This window comes from Antennarius striatus, chromosome 16 (genome assembly GCF_040054535.1).
Source record: "Antennarius striatus isolate MH-2024 chromosome 16, ASM4005453v1, whole genome shotgun sequence".
NCBI lineage: Eukaryota > Metazoa > Chordata > Actinopteri > Lophiiformes > Antennariidae > Antennarius > Antennarius striatus.
Genome location: NC_090791.1, coordinates 9,679,926 through 9,696,635, shown reverse-complemented (window position 1 = coordinate 9,696,635; position 16,710 = coordinate 9,679,926). Strand labels below are relative to the sequence as shown.

The 16,710-nt window shown below is 40.4% G+C and overlaps 1 protein-coding gene across 2 annotated transcripts; it reads right to left on the bottom strand.

The window, feature by feature from the left end:
- Positions 1 to 1,405: 1,405 nt before the first annotated feature.
- Positions 1,406 to 13,926, bottom strand: zgc:112183 (uncharacterized protein LOC550410 homolog). Of its 2 annotated transcripts, XM_068336653.1 has the most exons (10): positions 13,691 to 13,926; positions 13,306 to 13,620; positions 12,230 to 12,340; positions 10,157 to 10,198; positions 8,393 to 8,459; positions 8,191 to 8,243; positions 7,733 to 7,798; positions 6,925 to 6,981; positions 6,769 to 6,845; positions 1,406 to 4,008 (listed from the first exon to the last, which is right to left on the bottom strand). In XM_068336653.1, the coding sequence occupies exons 2-10, from the start codon at positions 13,414 to 13,416 to the stop codon at positions 3,903 to 3,905; spliced, it is 690 nt and encodes a 229-aa protein (XP_068192754.1). In that variant the 5' UTR covers positions 13,417 to 13,620; positions 13,691 to 13,926; the 3' UTR covers positions 1,406 to 3,902. The 2 variants fall into 2 exon arrangements, with proteins under 2 accessions (XP_068192754.1, XP_068192753.1); XM_068336652.1 differs by having other exon boundaries at positions 13,306 to 13,926.
- Between the last annotated feature and the right edge of the window lie 2,784 nt (positions 13,927 to 16,710).

Here is a 16,710-nt window from a genome sequence, read left to right as displayed (position 1 = left end):
CTTTTTGTCTTTTTCTGGATATCACTTCGTAGTTTAAAATGAATATGGACTAAAGTGAAGTTATATTAGTTTAAATGTTGAAGATTTCATCTCTTGATTTGATCACACATGTACATATTTTCCGACCTGTGTTGATTTGTTAAATTCTGGATATGGATATGTATGTTTTTTTCAGGTGGGGATATATCATACTCAAATGACTCTTGTTAAAATTTCTCTAACTTTGAGAACTTTTGAAATGTTCTTCTAAATTTTATTACATACATGCTGTATGTCTATTTTTGTGTACGTTTTTAGATGAAGGAATTACACAAAATACACATTTATATTAGTTTGTTCTGAAAACTTAACGTTTGCTGTTTCGTTCAATGATATAATAGAATTCCAATATGTTTTTACCCCAGTTCCATTACTTCCAATTACTAAATAAGACTTCTGCAGATTAAATCTTAATTAAGAACACAAATTCAGTGGAGTCATGTATAAAAATATATCTTGTCAGTTGATTCAGTGCTCCTCTGACCACTCAGAGAAATGAGTGACCTGCAAAAATAACGTTTGACAGGAACCTGCTGAACTAAAACCACAGAAAGGAGTCAACTGTTCAGCTGAGAACGTCAGACTTGGAAAGAAGACATCTGTGAACACAACCTGGGAATGTAAAGCTGAAGGAGCATCAATATAAATAAATGTGGTATGATCACAACTCAGATTGGGCGACACAATGACTTTTTCCACAGTAAAGGACCAGATTACATCATTATTGTGTCTGCAGTGTGATACAGTACATGGTTACGAAAAGGGAGGCACATTCAGGTGCAGGCCTGCAGCCAAGATGAATGAGTCATGAAACGTGTATTCATGTATATAATGTCCACAAACTCCACAAAACACAACTTTAATACAAATATCCCACAAAAACATCATAACATAGGAGTTGCGTGTCCGTTCCAAAACTAAAGCTCTGCACTGGCAAAAATGTGGTAATTACATGTGTGCTGAACCTAACTGTGCAAACACAACACTTCTCTTTTGTTTTGTGACAACAAACAGGGTGACTGCTGCCACACAGTGGATCCCTAACATCAGCACATCCCGTCACTTGACTGTCCTTGACTTCAATAAAACGCAACACATACATTACACACTCTCTCTCTCTCTCTCTCTCTCTCTCTCTCTCTCTCTCTCTCTCTCTCTCTCTCTCTCTCTCTCTCTCTCTCTCTCTCTCTCTCTCTCTCTCTATATATATATATATATATAAATATATATATAAATAAATATATATATAATATATATATATATAATATATATAATATATATATTATGTAATGTATGTTGGGTTTTATTTTGTGTGTGTATATACGTATATATGTCCACACACAATTAAATTAATTAATTGATTTCTTTTTTCCTGGCAGTTTGTGATCAATGTGACACCTCAGAGAGTGGACAAATGTGAAACAGTTTGTTGTGTACACTTCTGTGTCAATGGTCAAAGGCAAATTACATGCAAAGTACCATTGACATAGAAAAACCCACATTGTCATGAGTTTTATCTTAAAATGATTTCAGTGTGAATTAAATGGCATGAGAAAATAACCACCAATTATTTGAGATCTTACAGTTTATCAAGTGTTGTTGACGTCGTGAGAGTAACATACATACAGATGATGGTTGTCACACAAGGCTTGCTTCCTGTTGCCAGTAGGGGTCATAATGACTTTAACTCAAAAACTGACAAGTTGATGCCTTCAGGCTTGGAATCTTATAAATGTGAAATCTGATCCTCTTAAGACATTTCGCATTTGAGTCACTACTTCTTGTTTGTCAACATGCACCAGGCTGCCATCACCATTCCATTAAATGTGAACAGCCATACACTGGTAATATCTCAGTCATGTTTATTAAAGTACAGCATCTGCAAATAGCAAAAATCACCTAAATTGCACAGTTAATTCAAAATGGCTGACTTCCTTTTTAAGTCATGACACAAAGACACATTTTTCTTTGAGATGTTACATCAAATTCTGCACCTGTAAATGAAATGTAAAAGCGAGGGCTAATTCATTTGAAACATGAAGGGGAGTTTTACTGATTCATTTGCCAAACCCAAACTTGAAATATTTTCGACATGTAATTTTTAGCACTGTAACACGTGTGCAAAGTTTCAGGAGTTTTCAAAATCTCCTTACCCATCAACAGCAAGTTTCTGTTTTATGGAAAAATATTGGCATTCACAGCGGCTATGCCGCTCAACAAAAGCTCACAATTTACACAATAAAGCATCACCGAGTTGTTATGGCTTTTCTGACATACGGCATGGCAAACTGTTAATATAACCTGTTAGGAGTACACCAAAATATAAAACATTTCCTGTTACCACTCGGTGGCGCTTTGACAACAATTTAACATTGGCATGGCCATGTCTTCAGACCAGGACTGGCTTCCAACATGTGACATTTGAGGCAGATTGGAATATGTACAGTTGATTTACACACTATTTTCTATTTAAAGGCAGAACATAGAAATTCACTGTATCTCCACGCAACAACATTCAACAACAACTCATAATCTGAACAAATCTTCATTCTTAAGGTGTAAAGATTGTAAGGACTAAATTCGAGCTTGATTAAGACAATTGTCTCAGAGACGTCTGTGACAGAGTTCATGGGTCATGGAATAAAAGTTTTTGTAGATCTAGATCTGACACACATTTAAAAAAGTGTGTAAAGGTATACGAAACCTACGATCTTTAGAGGACACCAGAAAATTTTCATCACAAGTGAAGCATCGAAACCCATTGAGTTTTCTGGCCCTAATAATAACAATCTTTTCATAATGTAGCCAGGTGCCACAGTGGGATGATCCTCCAGCACAATTACATGTTAAGTACTTTGAATGTAATACAATTTAAATGTCACTGGCCCTGAAGATTCAGGCATAAAAAGTAGGCGATGGCACACCAAATGTCGGCTCTAACAGCACTACAGACGTGAACAGACGGGGTCCTTCAGCTACAATCTGACTGTGGGATTGAAGACCACTTCTCAAACACATGATTTTGAAGATCATAAGGCCAAAAGGGAATCTTTTAATGGCCTGGTAAAACAAAACTATGCACTTAACAGTGTAAAATGCTATATGCACATAAACAGCCGCACTGATTGGTCATATAAAACTGTCATATATCAGGAGTCAGGCCCAATGTCTCTGCTTGAACTCGTCACATGAAGCGTTATCAAGTCCAATGAGCGCAACTTTGCACATTGCAGGCCCAATACCTGGGCCTGCAGGAGATTGTGCAAGATATTTAGAGTGAATGGCTTTAACCTGACAACCAAGGCTATGACTGGAGAGTGTGTCGTAGTACAGCTATTAGCCAACAGCTAACGCAATGCATTCACACGGTGTTGTTTCTCGTAACCATCAGCGCTCCATAACTTGTTCCAGTGACTCCCTATCGTTCCAGTGAAGATCAAGTAACTGACAATGAATTTCCAGCTGATAAGCGCTCATTCTGTATTGCTGTCCACGCTACACTGAGTGATTGTCAGTGTCCGTCTCTTTTTCTGAGCAACACTGTATAATTTATAGATTATCATTTATGTGTTTGTCCCTGCCATTGGATATAGCATTTCACTTTAGAACTCCTGACTTTTGATAGAACAGTCACAACAAATACAACAAACATTTCTACACATGACATAAAGAGATTTAAATTCACATTTCAGTCAAGGGATGATGGCCAATCCGGATTCACTCCCATCTAATAAGCTCAGAGGAGAACACAAGGATGTCCGCATCTCTGATGGTGGGATTGGCTTTTTGTAAGAGCAGATGTTTTTACCTCTCTCCATCTCAACCTCTCTCTGTGCATCTCTCTACCAGGCAATGAGGATAAGCTACGCAAGGTCGCAGCAACCAGACTTTTTCTTCTGGGAATCGATGTAGTCATGAATCTGGAACTTGGGTTCATTGGGCTGCTGTGTGGCTCTGTGCTTCAGCTCTCTGATGGAAAGAGAGATGCAGGACATTAGATACAGAGGAGGTGGATGTGTGGGAAGCAGCGCAGGCAAGGTGAGCAAATCAAGATAATGAGAAATAAAAAAAAGGAGACCGACCAAGTGCAAGCAAGGGAGAGAGAAGTCCCTGTGGACTGGAGATTTAATCAAAATGCCTCTGGCATGAATCCTTTAATCTTACAGTTAAAGTAGCCATAACTTGTAGATTAAAAATTCTCCAACATTATTTTCCTTCCTGTCATTACTTAACTTTTTTTTTACTCTCCTGTCAGTCAGTTAAAAATATATGCAAAGGAAACTGAGTCAAAAACAGAATTCAGACAGTTAATGTTTGACATCCAAAGAGACCCTCAAATAACAAACCTATTATAATCAACATGGACCAACAACCAACTAGCCGGTTAATGTCTTAGTTGCTGGAGTCAGAGGGGAACTAAAGAAAATAGTGAAAATACTCAGTCTTCAACAAGTCATGTGCTGGAAACATCCATCAGATTAAAATGTGGGTCTTTCACATGAACCTCAGTGTTTGTTACTCCACAGGCGTTACTATGACTGAGCAAAATATGGATTTCCCTTTTATTTGTCACTGCATTTCCACTACAAGCACAGAAAGCACATTTTTTAGAAACTTCATTTTTTAGAAACTTCATTTTTTTCACTGCAGAAGACTATTTTAAAAATGTGGCTTTTGATCCACAAGATCTGTTTACAAGGACATTGGGAATGAAAGAAGTATAGGCAGCGTATCACTTTTATCCTGGGAGTATTTTTATTTTTTCTCACTTTGTTGCTGTTACTATAATTTATTCTTCATTTCTTTCACGTAGGCTGAGAATATGTGGAGATAAGTCTACTCTACATAGAGTTCTTTTTAATTATCTGAGTGTTGAACATTTTATTCTCAAACTCTGGCAATTAATATGCAGCTTTAACAGCCATAACATGTCTAACCATTAAATTTCAGAACCTGGCTGGCAGCAGGGATTTGCTCCCACTCAGCCACAAGAACATTACAGAGGAGGGCAACAAGTCTGCAGCTCATGCTAAAGCTGTTGGATGGGATCGATGTTCGGAAAATGTCCTCGTCAGATAACATCTTACAAACCAAAGCTTAATTTAAAACTATTTACGAGCCTCACTTTGTCCAAGAATAGATGTTGATAGAAGAGGCTTGATTTTTGTGGAAAATAACGGTAAAAAAACACCAAAGGATCATTAATCTTTTAGGATCAGTCATTTGGACTCAAGTTTGTTCAGCTGATGAAAGTCAGTATAATATTCATTTAGCTCTCATCTCTCTCGAGCTGCTAAATGCTACACCCTGCAGCAACTGTATGTAGTGCTGGGCAGGTAATGTACAGTGGACTTATTGAAGCAATTTTCAGTCGATTGTTTCCTGCTGATGCTGAAATGAAGTAGATGAGAGTGGGGAGTGAACCTGAACCGTAACATTTTAGGACAGAAGCCCAAAACAAAGAGCCACAATCATCATGATAATAGACTGAGTCACTCCTTTTAAATTACACAAAACAAAAAGAAAAGCTCATTTTAAAAATAAATAAATACGTAAACAAGTTTTAAAATATTTTAAAATAAGTTACAAGATGTGAAGTCACCTACATGAAAGACAGGAATCTTGACCACTAAACCAGCCAGTGGCCTTGGTCACACGACTAAAATAAGGATTTTAAAAAATAGTTTCTAAAATGTAGTTGACAACTGCTTCTGTTGTAGGAAATCTAATGAATTTCTGTCGGGACCAAAGCTGTAGATAATCCATCGTGGGACAACTGGCGCTCAGACTTTGGGGTTTCCAGTCAGAGCTGGCATGTATAGTGGGGTCATTTCAACCAATGCCAACGTAACAGGTGTCAGAGCATGCATGTGTGTAAAAATAAACTAATTAGCTCATCTAAATCAGCTATGTACCCAACTGTAGTTAGGGTTGCTATGGTGACAGCAAATGATAGTTCTTAATCTGGCTCAAAGAGAGATGAAGCAAACAGAGAGGAGCCTTCAAACTAATAAGGCACAGGAGTAAATTGCAGGTCATATCACTGGGATGACCTCGTTCAGAGCATCTGAAGCAAGTCTATTTAAATGTGTTTGGATTAAGTTCAAAGAAGTTACTTAAACTGTAACTTTCTGTTTTCTGTTAAAAGTTTTCTCTCATTTACATTGGGCAGTTTGTCACTAGTGTTGGTGCTCCAGACTTTCCAATACCAAAACTGTAACTCTGTTAGAATAGAGAATGTAATGGGACTGAGGACAATTTACTGAGAACAATATTAGGTCCTCCAAACTAATGACAATATCACCAACTCTATAACTCAAGGACTTCAGGGGACAAAGTTTACCGTGTAAAATTCTTATGGAAAAAGTTAAATCTTGCCAAAATTTCTAGATGTTAACATTTGAATTGAGTTTCTAGTATATGCAGATGTAGTCAGTCGTTGACAAACAGTGAAAATGTGGGATTATTAAAAACATGAATGGGAAATTTTCCCTGACAAATGCTGAATATTTTGAAAATATATGTGGCGGATGTGTTAGTCAAGTAACACACACACACACACACACACACACACACACACACACACACACACACACACACACACACACACACACACACACACACACACACACACACACACACACACACACACACACACACACACACACACACACACACACACTATATGCCAGGGGAATAAAAGCATTGATTAGTGAAGCTCTTACTTACTTTGCTATGGCAAGAAAGGCCAGCTCTACATTGACTCCCGTCTTTGCGCTGGTCTCCATAAAAGGTACGCCATACTCCTGAGATGGAAACACATTAGACGGGTGAGTGGACAGTTTGCTGTTGAAAGCAGGACCACACCGAGCTCTCACACTTTACCTTTGCCAGCTTCTCTCCATCCTCCGTCTTTACAACCCGCTCTGCGGCCATGTCTGCCTGTAAAACAGTAGTCGCGGTCAGAGGTCACAAGCTCCCCATGCTACTCCAGCGATGCAGCATCATGTCAAGCCACACATACTCTTATCTGGCAGCCCTGCAGCCGGCTGCTGTGCTAGACCTCTTCAAGACTGGTGAGATATCATAAACTTCACCTCCAGCAGAAAAGCAGCAATCCAACAGACTGATGCTGACAGTCCTGCTGCTCTCACAGCAAATGATCTGATCTGCTGCTGGGTGACATCTATGACACCGGAGAAGGTTAAGTCCTTCCTCTCCACACCTCCAGCTGGTGCTGACAAATTTGTTGGCAATGATTGGGTCGCAATGAGAAAATAAAAAATGGTGCTTTTCTCACCAGCATCAATATGAAAAAAAAAATGTGGCAGAAAAGCTTGAAGAAAGTAATAAAACAGTTTTTGTTGCATGTTTTTAACGCATCATACCCACTCATAATGGGTAAGAAATGATTATGTGGACTTTATTTCCCCTGCAGGGAAATTATTTTTCGGTTTACCCATTCAGAATATGAAGCAACATGAGCAAAAAAGAGAATTGTGCATCGTTGTAAATGTTAAAATAAGCCAATGAGAGTTTGCATTCATGCATGTACTGCCCTGTGGATACATCTTCTGGCTTTTTAACATTCTCACATCTGTCTGAGTGTGATAAGAGTGTGTTAAAATTGCGTTAAGGCATCAGTTGTCCTTGTGATCTTTTTATATAACGCCAAAAAGGAAGCTTCGCTCACCTTGTTGCCGAGCAACATGATGACCACATCCTTCTGGGCATACTCGTGTATTTCAGTCAGCCAGGCCTTTAAAAGTACAAGTGACATTCAGATACATAAAAGGGAGGGAAGAGGATTGTCTGCAGACAAATCAAAGACCAACTCTTAAAGACTGCCTGTCCCCTCTCCTCCAGAGCTGCACTTGAGCTGCAATCAATCATGGCGGGACTGAGTCAATCTTATCCTTGAACACTTTTATTGCTTTTCATTACCCAAAGTGGCAACTGTGCAGTGAAGCAAATGATAACATCATGTCATTTCCAAAGAGGGCTGTGAGAAAATGTTGGAAGACCTCGTATTACTTTGCATGTAAATAGACAGAATGAAGCATTCAGCTCAAGAGGGTTTAGGGATGGGAAAGTGAGGACTAAGAAAAAAAAAAGTGACAAGGTGGGAGGGAAAAGTAATTTAAGCCTTACCCTGATATTGTCAAATGACGGCTTGCTGGTGATATCGTATAACAGAAGTAACGCTGCAACAGGAAACAGACTTGCTTTAGTTGCATTTTATTGTTGCCTGCATATACACCATTAGTGTTCTGTAACACAGATGCACGCGCATGCACACACACACACACACACATACAGCATGAGGAAGTAAAACTCAAAAAGCAAAGGTTACCCTGGGCTTCTCTGTAGTAGGCGTGTGTTACGCTACGGAATCTCTCTTGGCCGGCTGTGTCCCAGATCTGTGTATCAAACCACACAGTTACACAGCAGCTAACATGGCAGAACACACTGAACAGTCCTCATAGCAAACCATCCACATACCAGCTGTAGCACAAACCTGTTTCCAAAAAGGCTGAGCTGCTGTATAATATGTAAATAAAAACACTGTATGAAACACTGTGCAAATTACTGAAACCTCTCATGTAACTGAAAACAGTGCAAAGACAACAAATCAAAAGTTGAAAATGAGACATTTAATTGTTTTTTCATAATTATATGCCTATTTTGACTGATGACAGCAAATTGTTTCAAAAAATTTGGGAAAATGCTTCAATGGAGTTCATCCCTCGGCTAGTAACTGGTAAATAGTGCAAAAATTAAATAATATTGTGATGGAAAATTGCAAAGGATTAGAGGTTGCATTGTCTACAGACACAATATCATTAAATTATTTAGAGAATCTGAAGAAGTGTCTGTACACATAAACAAGACCAACAACAGACCGGTCTGCATTAAAGGTTAAATTAAAGTTCTATCTACCAATATAGAATCTAACCAATAAACTAATGATGACCTGTGGAGTTCATATGTTTGGAGTAACTTTCTTGGGTCAATGAATTAAATGTTTTACTCAAAGTAAACATACATCGCCATGGTGATGTCATATAATGTGGACAATGTCACTGGTGGAGGTATCTATAATCTGTGTGTTCTCTAGTTTAGGTATTCCACATTAATGGAGTTGAACCTAAATCAGGAACAGAGAGGGTTGGGAAAAAAAAGGCTGAATGAGTCTGAAACATGTCCCATTCCTACCGATCTAATAGCCTGATATCCCTAACAGAAATGAACACAAATCCAAAGGCTCATTATTCTGAACAGACACCTCCATCCTATCTCGTAGGAGTTTTCTTCCTGTCACATGTTAATGTTAGGGTAGGATTCACTTTAGCATGGGTCATTTGGTTTGGGGTTATACTGTATAGACAGATCTGCTATTTCAGTACCATGGATAGGGCCAGAAGCCATTAACAACAGGGAAGGGTTATAAATGAATCATATCCAAGTCAGTTTCAATGATTGTTGTAGGGGAGATGGGAGCGCACACTTTGTTTGCTAATATTTTCCTAATATATCTTTGTCTTTCCAAAGAAATTCTGGAATGGCATCCCATCCATCTGTCCCACAATTTAACCAGAATGAAATCACGAAACCCGTTTCTTTCTTTCATAAGCCATTGCTCTTTGCCTTTGCTCAGCACAGACTGATGGTGCAGAGCCTCCTTTGGAATTCAGCACAGGATCCTACCATGTGTAAAAGACGACGCAAAGAAAAAAGCAAAGAATTTACTGGAGGCACCTCCCACTCGCTGCTGAATGAACAGGTTATAATGATAGATGGTATCAGCCTTAGATGAGCAGTCTGCTGCTGGCAGCTGAGTCCCATGAGTCCATTATGCTGATGCCATATCAAACATGATGATTGAGTTGGAAACGCAAACAAGAACAGAACTAGTAAAACTAGTACTAGTAAAACTAGTACAAAGCATATCAAAGGCCAACATTTATTGATTACCTTGACTTTACATTATCCTCACAAATGTCCCCACTGTGGGACAAATAAAGGTTATCTTATCTTTCCTCGTATCGTATCTTATCCATTATCTAGATTCTTTTTTTTTATGACACGGGTCTAGGGTAAAGGTCTGTGCTCTTACCTGAAGTTTAACTTTTAAGTCGTCCACGTCCACCACTTTGTTCTGCAGAAACGAGAAAAGCTGTGAGAGACTGACAGATCAGCATATGCTGTAACGACTGGAGTGCTGTGAAAACAGCACAGGACTGAATGACAAAAAAAAAAATCACAGTGGAGTGAAAAAGCTTAGAGACTCAGCGTGCGGTAAAACAGACAAGACAACTAAAAGTGCCTTTAAATGCTGGCAGAAAAAGTAATTTGCAACACCCACGCAACAAGGTCCTGGGATTAGACTTAATTGTACCACAGTGATAAAGACGCCCGGCAACATAACAAGTGACTCCCCCATTAATATCCTGTGGCCATGAAGGGGTGCCCTCTGGTTTCCTGTAGCAAAAAGACTAGCCTAAAATAGTTCAGGGACCCCACCTGAAGCCAATTGTTGTTACTAGTCAATGTGTTGAAAGGGCAAAACTAGCAAAAGCCCTGAGGGAATTAAGAAAGCACTGGAAATAATAATGTGCAGATAATTATAATGCATACTTCAACATGCAAAAACTGCTTCTCCCACACTCTTTCACCTTAAATGTGTATTCTATCTTGTTTTTGTTCTTTCTTTTTCTCAATGTTTTTATAACCACTGACAGGAACACACCAAGTCATACCAGCGCTTCAACCTTGAGCGGCAAAAACCACCAAACAGAGAGAGTCAGAGATGGAGGACGTGTGACCAGAAAAATATTTTGTAGCACTTAGTCAAACACTTCTTCATAACTTCATCTGTGACAGATCACCACAAACAGCTACTGTCTTTCCTGCAAAAGCTCAAATTTGCACCCAAAGAAATCCAAAATTCGCTAAGAGTAACAAAGGAAACCTCTGCAATGTGCTGAAAGCCTTCACTGGCAGCTTTAACAACCAGTTGCTGAACCCTCTGCTTTGACAGAATCGACATGGTTCAACCCTGCATTAGTTGCCATGGGATTCCATTTTTTCCCCCAATTATGACGTGAAAGGAGGCTGCATGCTGAGTAACTGCTACAAGGAAGCATTCCAAAAATAGACCAGCCATGTTACAAGCTGCCACAACAGCCTGCCTGCCTATCCATGCATGGAGGACAACATCAGCATATTGACTCGACTGTTTCCATCAGATGATTCCGTTTCTAGTCAGTTTTTCATAAAAATAAGCAGGAAAACAAAACAAGATTGTAATCATTGACAAACACCCCTCCGAATGAATACCATATGACTAAATCCATCTTTTTTTCTGAGTGTGAACTGGAGTCACGTCCCTTGTTAATGTATTTTATGAATGTCTGCAGCGATGGAGTGGGGACAAGATGAACTAACCATGCTACTGAATAGCCAGTGTCCATATAGCTCTATGTCAGACATCCATTACGTGCTCTAATGTCTATTTCGCTGTCCAAAGAAGACATTGGTCTGACTAATGCAGCACAGTTTCCTACTCAAATCACCTCTACTTGACTTGCCATTAGTGAGAGTGTTTTGCTTTGACTGGAGGGAAATGGTGTGTGTGTGTGGGGGGGGGGGTTACAAACCACTTGCTCCTATTATCAGGTTCATGCCAGCAGAGGAGGATGTGCTGTAGAAATCTTCCAATTCAGTCACTGTGTATGTGTGTGTGTGTGTGTGTGTGTGTGTGTGTGTGTGTGTGTGTGTGCATGAAGTAAATGGCACAAGGTAGGAGTGTGTCTGTTAGCAGCGTGTCTCCTCCAAGCCCGAGCTGAGCTGAGGCCAGACTTTGCAGGAGAGACAGGGACGTGGGCAGGCATCTGCCAAGACATTTATGAAGCCATCGTCAGTGCCTCACAGCACAAGTGGTCTGTGAACCTGACTGATTGGTGAGAGGATTTGTACATTTGGTGCTATTCTCGCAGAATGATGAAGAGCTCTGCGTGGCAATAAGGTGATAATTGGACCAGTGACGCTCTGACAAGTGGAAAACTATGTGCTTCATAAATCTCATGTTATTTTTAGCAGTAAGTGGAATATAACAGGAATGAAAAACCGCTGAGAATATTTTGAATCATTCTGTGAGTCTGGGGTGATGCGTTTGCATTTCTCTCACCCTGAAGTCTATCCCGACGGTGGCTATAAAGTTGCCTCCCAGAAATGCTCCGTCTTTAAAGCGCACCAAGATGCACGTCTTCCCCACGGATGAGTCTCCCAGCAGCATCACCTACAGCCAAACCAACCAATCAGAGAAGAAGCAACAGATTACTGACAGTGTGTAAATAACGGGTGGGATAAGAATCACATCACATAAACCTGAATTGAGGAAGTTAAAATTGCCTAAATTATTTTGCAAACGAGTGAAATATTTCACAACTGGGATCATAACATTTCAGTCCGATGAAGATGTTGTGCAAATGCCTTATTCACGTTTTCCTCACAAACAACACAACCCTGTGATCACTCTGTCCGCGTTAAAACCAACTGTGTTATTACCGTGTCCTACTTCTCTCATCTCTACTAATTAAAACAACTGGATGTGTAATTATACGACTCATCTAGCAGCATGTTAAACATACCTTCTTTGTTTTTCACACCATAACTGTTCTGTATGTGCAAGAAATGCATAGCAGTTAAAGTTGAACATAACTTCTCCTTTTGTGTAGTGGCTTGTGTGTGTGTGTGTGTGTGTGTGTGTGTGTGTGTGTGTGTGTGTGTGTGTGTGTGTGTGTGTGTGTGTGTGTGTGTGTGTGTGTGTGTGTGTGTGTGTGTGTGTGTGTGTGTGTGTGTACAGCCTGGGAGGGTCAGTCAGGAGCAACAAGTAGCACACACCATCGGCAAACATTTGCGTGCATCAGACCGCGCAGACAGATCAACCTTTACGAGCTCTGAAGACTTCTTTGTCATACAGATGAAAGCATCAGGTCGATGGCTCTGACGCATCCGTGCGAGCAGTGACCGTCGCTTCTTTCTTTAACGAAGAAGATGCATAAATCCAAGCGTAGCCAAGTGATGATGAATGCTTTTCACATGCAATAAGCACATCTTCCAACATGTGGATTCAGTAAACATCCTGTTGTTGCAGGATCAACCAGATATTTCAACGACAAACCCCTTAGTACAATTTTAGAAAGCTGTTATGACGGCAAAAAAAAAATATTTAAAAAATACAATTAATAGGAGAATACACACCTTGAAGGCAATATCATAATACTCGTTAATGGACGCACATCTCTCCAACACATATTTTGACGTTCCGTTTTTAGTCTGCTTGTCCGTCAACGATGTCTTTCTTGCAGACATCGCAATGCCCGGAAAAGAGTGTCGGCTTAGGGAGAGCCAAACCAGTTATCTCCGTGATGTGTCCACAGAAAGACGCGCGTCGTCCGTGAGATCTTCCGCTATTCAGTCCCGGTGTCCTCCAGCCTCCGGCAGCTCTTCTGCTCGCATTCCTGCTTGTGTCGACCAAAAGGATCCTCTGGAGGAGAATCACACCTTGATATCACACTGACACAAAACGGAAGAGACGATGAAAACTTGACAAAACAATCAGCAGCAGTGACGCCGGCGCTCCTACATGGACCCGTTAAGAAAGAGGTGATGACAGACAGGCGGGAACATTTCTCTGATTTTTGCGGTACATCCTGGCGTGGGCAGATGTGTTTAATGAGTGTGCGAGGACGTCGTCGGCTTTGGCAGCACCATATCCCCTCACCAAGGAAACATCGGTCTGCCTTTCAGGCTGACATTGCTCCTCCAAAGGCTGCGGGGGTCAGTGTGCGGCTGGTGGCTGACTCACCCGCCACAGGTGGTGTTGGATCGTTCAGAGGACCAGAGAGAAGACATCCGGAGGGGGGCGGGGGGGGGATCTGCGCCCTATTGGATTAAACGCAGCTCATGTAGGATGTAATGGGAAGATTATTATAAACTGTTCTTTATATTTGTGCGTAAAAAGGGCGCGTCTCTGCGTAATCCTTTCCCCACAAACCACGTTACAAATGTTTCTTTTTAAAGTAGTCTGTAAAATGGTGACATGATAAACTTTTTTTTGACCCATCTCCATCCTTTACCGTTTTGAAAGCATCCTTAACTCCGTTCTTGCTGTGAACAATTTCACATTCATCCAAATGTCCGTCAAGCAAACGTGATCCTGTAAATACCGTCTCTTCCATTTATTTAATTACCATATCATGCATGTCTAAAATGGTTTCACTGAGACTATTTCCCAGTTGGGTGAGAACGTTGATTTTTTTTTTCTTCCCCTTGGTGTTTGTCTCCCTCCAGTGTTCAAGTCTTGAAATAAAGAGTATTTACTTGTTTCCGTGGCGTCAGGGCTAATGTCACCGTCAGGGATCACTAATGTTACATAGATGACGTGGAATCTCTTCATTAGAAGACGTCTCTGTGTGACGCGCCGCTGACGGCAGCATCTCGCCTCTCCGACGTGAACGTCATGATAAAACTTAGATTTGTAGATGGAGCTGACTGGATGGATGACCCATTTAATTCTAAATGCCAAAAAGAAGCCTTCAGACATGCCCGGTTGGAGCTCAACACTTTATTACTGAACAGTGAAAATGAGTGAATATAAAATGTTTCCAAAGCAGAATGACAAACTAGTAATAAGTGAAATTCATCCCAGCTGACAGTCACAAAAAAACCACAGCTGCAAAGAATGTTTAATTGGACACTTAAAATCAATTATCTCTTATCTAATCAATATCATACATATACCTTTCAGTTCTAATTGCCAGTTAATATCACAGTCTCAGCAAAGTCATCAGCCACCACCACCAGTGTCTTAATTTTATGATAAGGCCTTAATTTAATCTCAATTTAATCACCACTGAATGTTATTCTATGAGGTTGCCTGTGTCACAAATCACATGATTTCTAAAGGAGGTTAAGATTTTACTGAATAATGAATCTTGACTAAAGAAGAGTTAATAGAATTTTAAAATCACTTACTGATGTGGATTCTAGACACTATTTCCCTTTCTTCAACACAGCTTATTGCATTTTACCAGTAAAATAGGCCAGTAAGAATAAACTACCTGGACGTGGGTTATTGGATCCTGAGGGGGTGATATGCTTTGGTTCTCAGAACACTAACAGAGTACAGTGCGCCCTCGCGCATTCGCGTATCAACGCTCGCGACTCCACCTCATCGCGGATTTTTGGTAGTCAGTCACATGATACCGTACGAGCATTCTATTGGCTGACGGCATCCGGAAGTGCGCTCCGTTCCGTGAGTCTCGGACTTACGTGAGACACAAAAGTGCTTTAAACAGTCGATAATAGTGTGAGAAAAGGTAATACAGATAGAAGGTGGTTTAATATCAGTATGGGGAGGGCTCATAAACTTTTAAATTACCGTGAATAATGACATAAATAGTTTGTCGCTCTATCGCGGAATTCGTTAAGCACAACGAACGAGGGAGCGCTGTAGTAGATAAATGGTACTGCCGCCAATACATAACTCATTACGTCTCCAGGAGGCTGAAGCAACATCTTCAAATTGCTTCTTTTCTCCAATCAGCAGTCCATAACTCAGACTCCACATTTGCTGTCATAAAAAAAAGAGTACGTCATCGCATCCTCAGGATGCTAGATATTCAAAATATATTTTATTTAATGCTATTTGATTGTCAAACTATAGAAATGACAACACTCGTGAAGTAGCACAGATAAAAACGGGATATATATTTTAGCTTTGTGCATTTAAAGCAGAGTGTTAGTATATTTAGCAGGCCTGTCTCACCACTGACTTTTAATCCAGTTGACACATGCAGATGAGTATCTTCTTTTGTTGTGCTGAGAACTTTTCTGCAGGGTTTTGAACCTTGAATCATACCGCAAACTTATTCTAACATACAGTGGCAACCCTGAGCATTCTGCCTCCTCTGTGCTGTTCTAACGGCACTGACACAAAGCCAAAGTTACTGCTACTGCTGCTGAAAAGTCCATAATCTCTGCTGTTTGTCTCTTTCCTCGTCTTGCCACAAAGGAAGCCCCCTCCTCACATGTCATAAAGCATAAAGTCAGACTTGCTAGAAACAGCTTTGTTGCAAAACATCCAGCAGCAAAAAGCCTACTGTCATGACATTTATTACTAGAGCACTATTCTCAGTAAAACACACACACAGACACACACACACAGACACACACAGACACACACACACAGACACACACACACAGATACACACACACACACACACACACACACACACACACACACACACACACACACACGCTGTGTTACAGAGTGTAATGAATACAGTGAGAAGATGTGACATCCCGTTCTGGAGAACACCAAAAATTCATGTGGCACTGTTTTGCTGCATAAACAGGAGTAAAGAACATTTGCCCTGGTGTTGGAAGAGGAAAACAGGAGCTACAAAAGAATGGGTGAGAGATAAGAGGATGTGAGGACAGGAAATGTGGATTCACTGTGAAACCAGTGCCATTGCTGGCAGAAAAGGAGCATGAGGTGAACTTGGCCTGGTTGTACTGAGCTATCAGAGAGGCCTTGTCCACACGGCTGATTTTCTGGAAGGAGAGTCACAAAGATGCAGCATCATGCATCCTGGCTCCATC

What these genes read in the sequence shown, in the direction of transcription:
- zgc:112183 (XM_068336652.1), bottom strand. Translation starts at nt 13,416, where the DNA reads ATGTCTGCAAGAAAGACATCGTTGACGGACAAGCAGACTAAAAACGGA. An exon ending in ACTTAAAAGTTAAACTTCAG is followed by an intron (nt 8,460 to 10,156) that starts GTAAGAGCACAG and finishes TTTGATACACAG; the next exon opens with ATCTGGGACACAGCCGGCCA. An exon ending in TCATGTTGCTCGGCAACAAG is followed by an intron (nt 6,982 to 7,732) that starts GTGAGCGAAGCT and finishes ACTGTTTTACAG; the next exon opens with GCAGACATGGCCGCAGAGCG.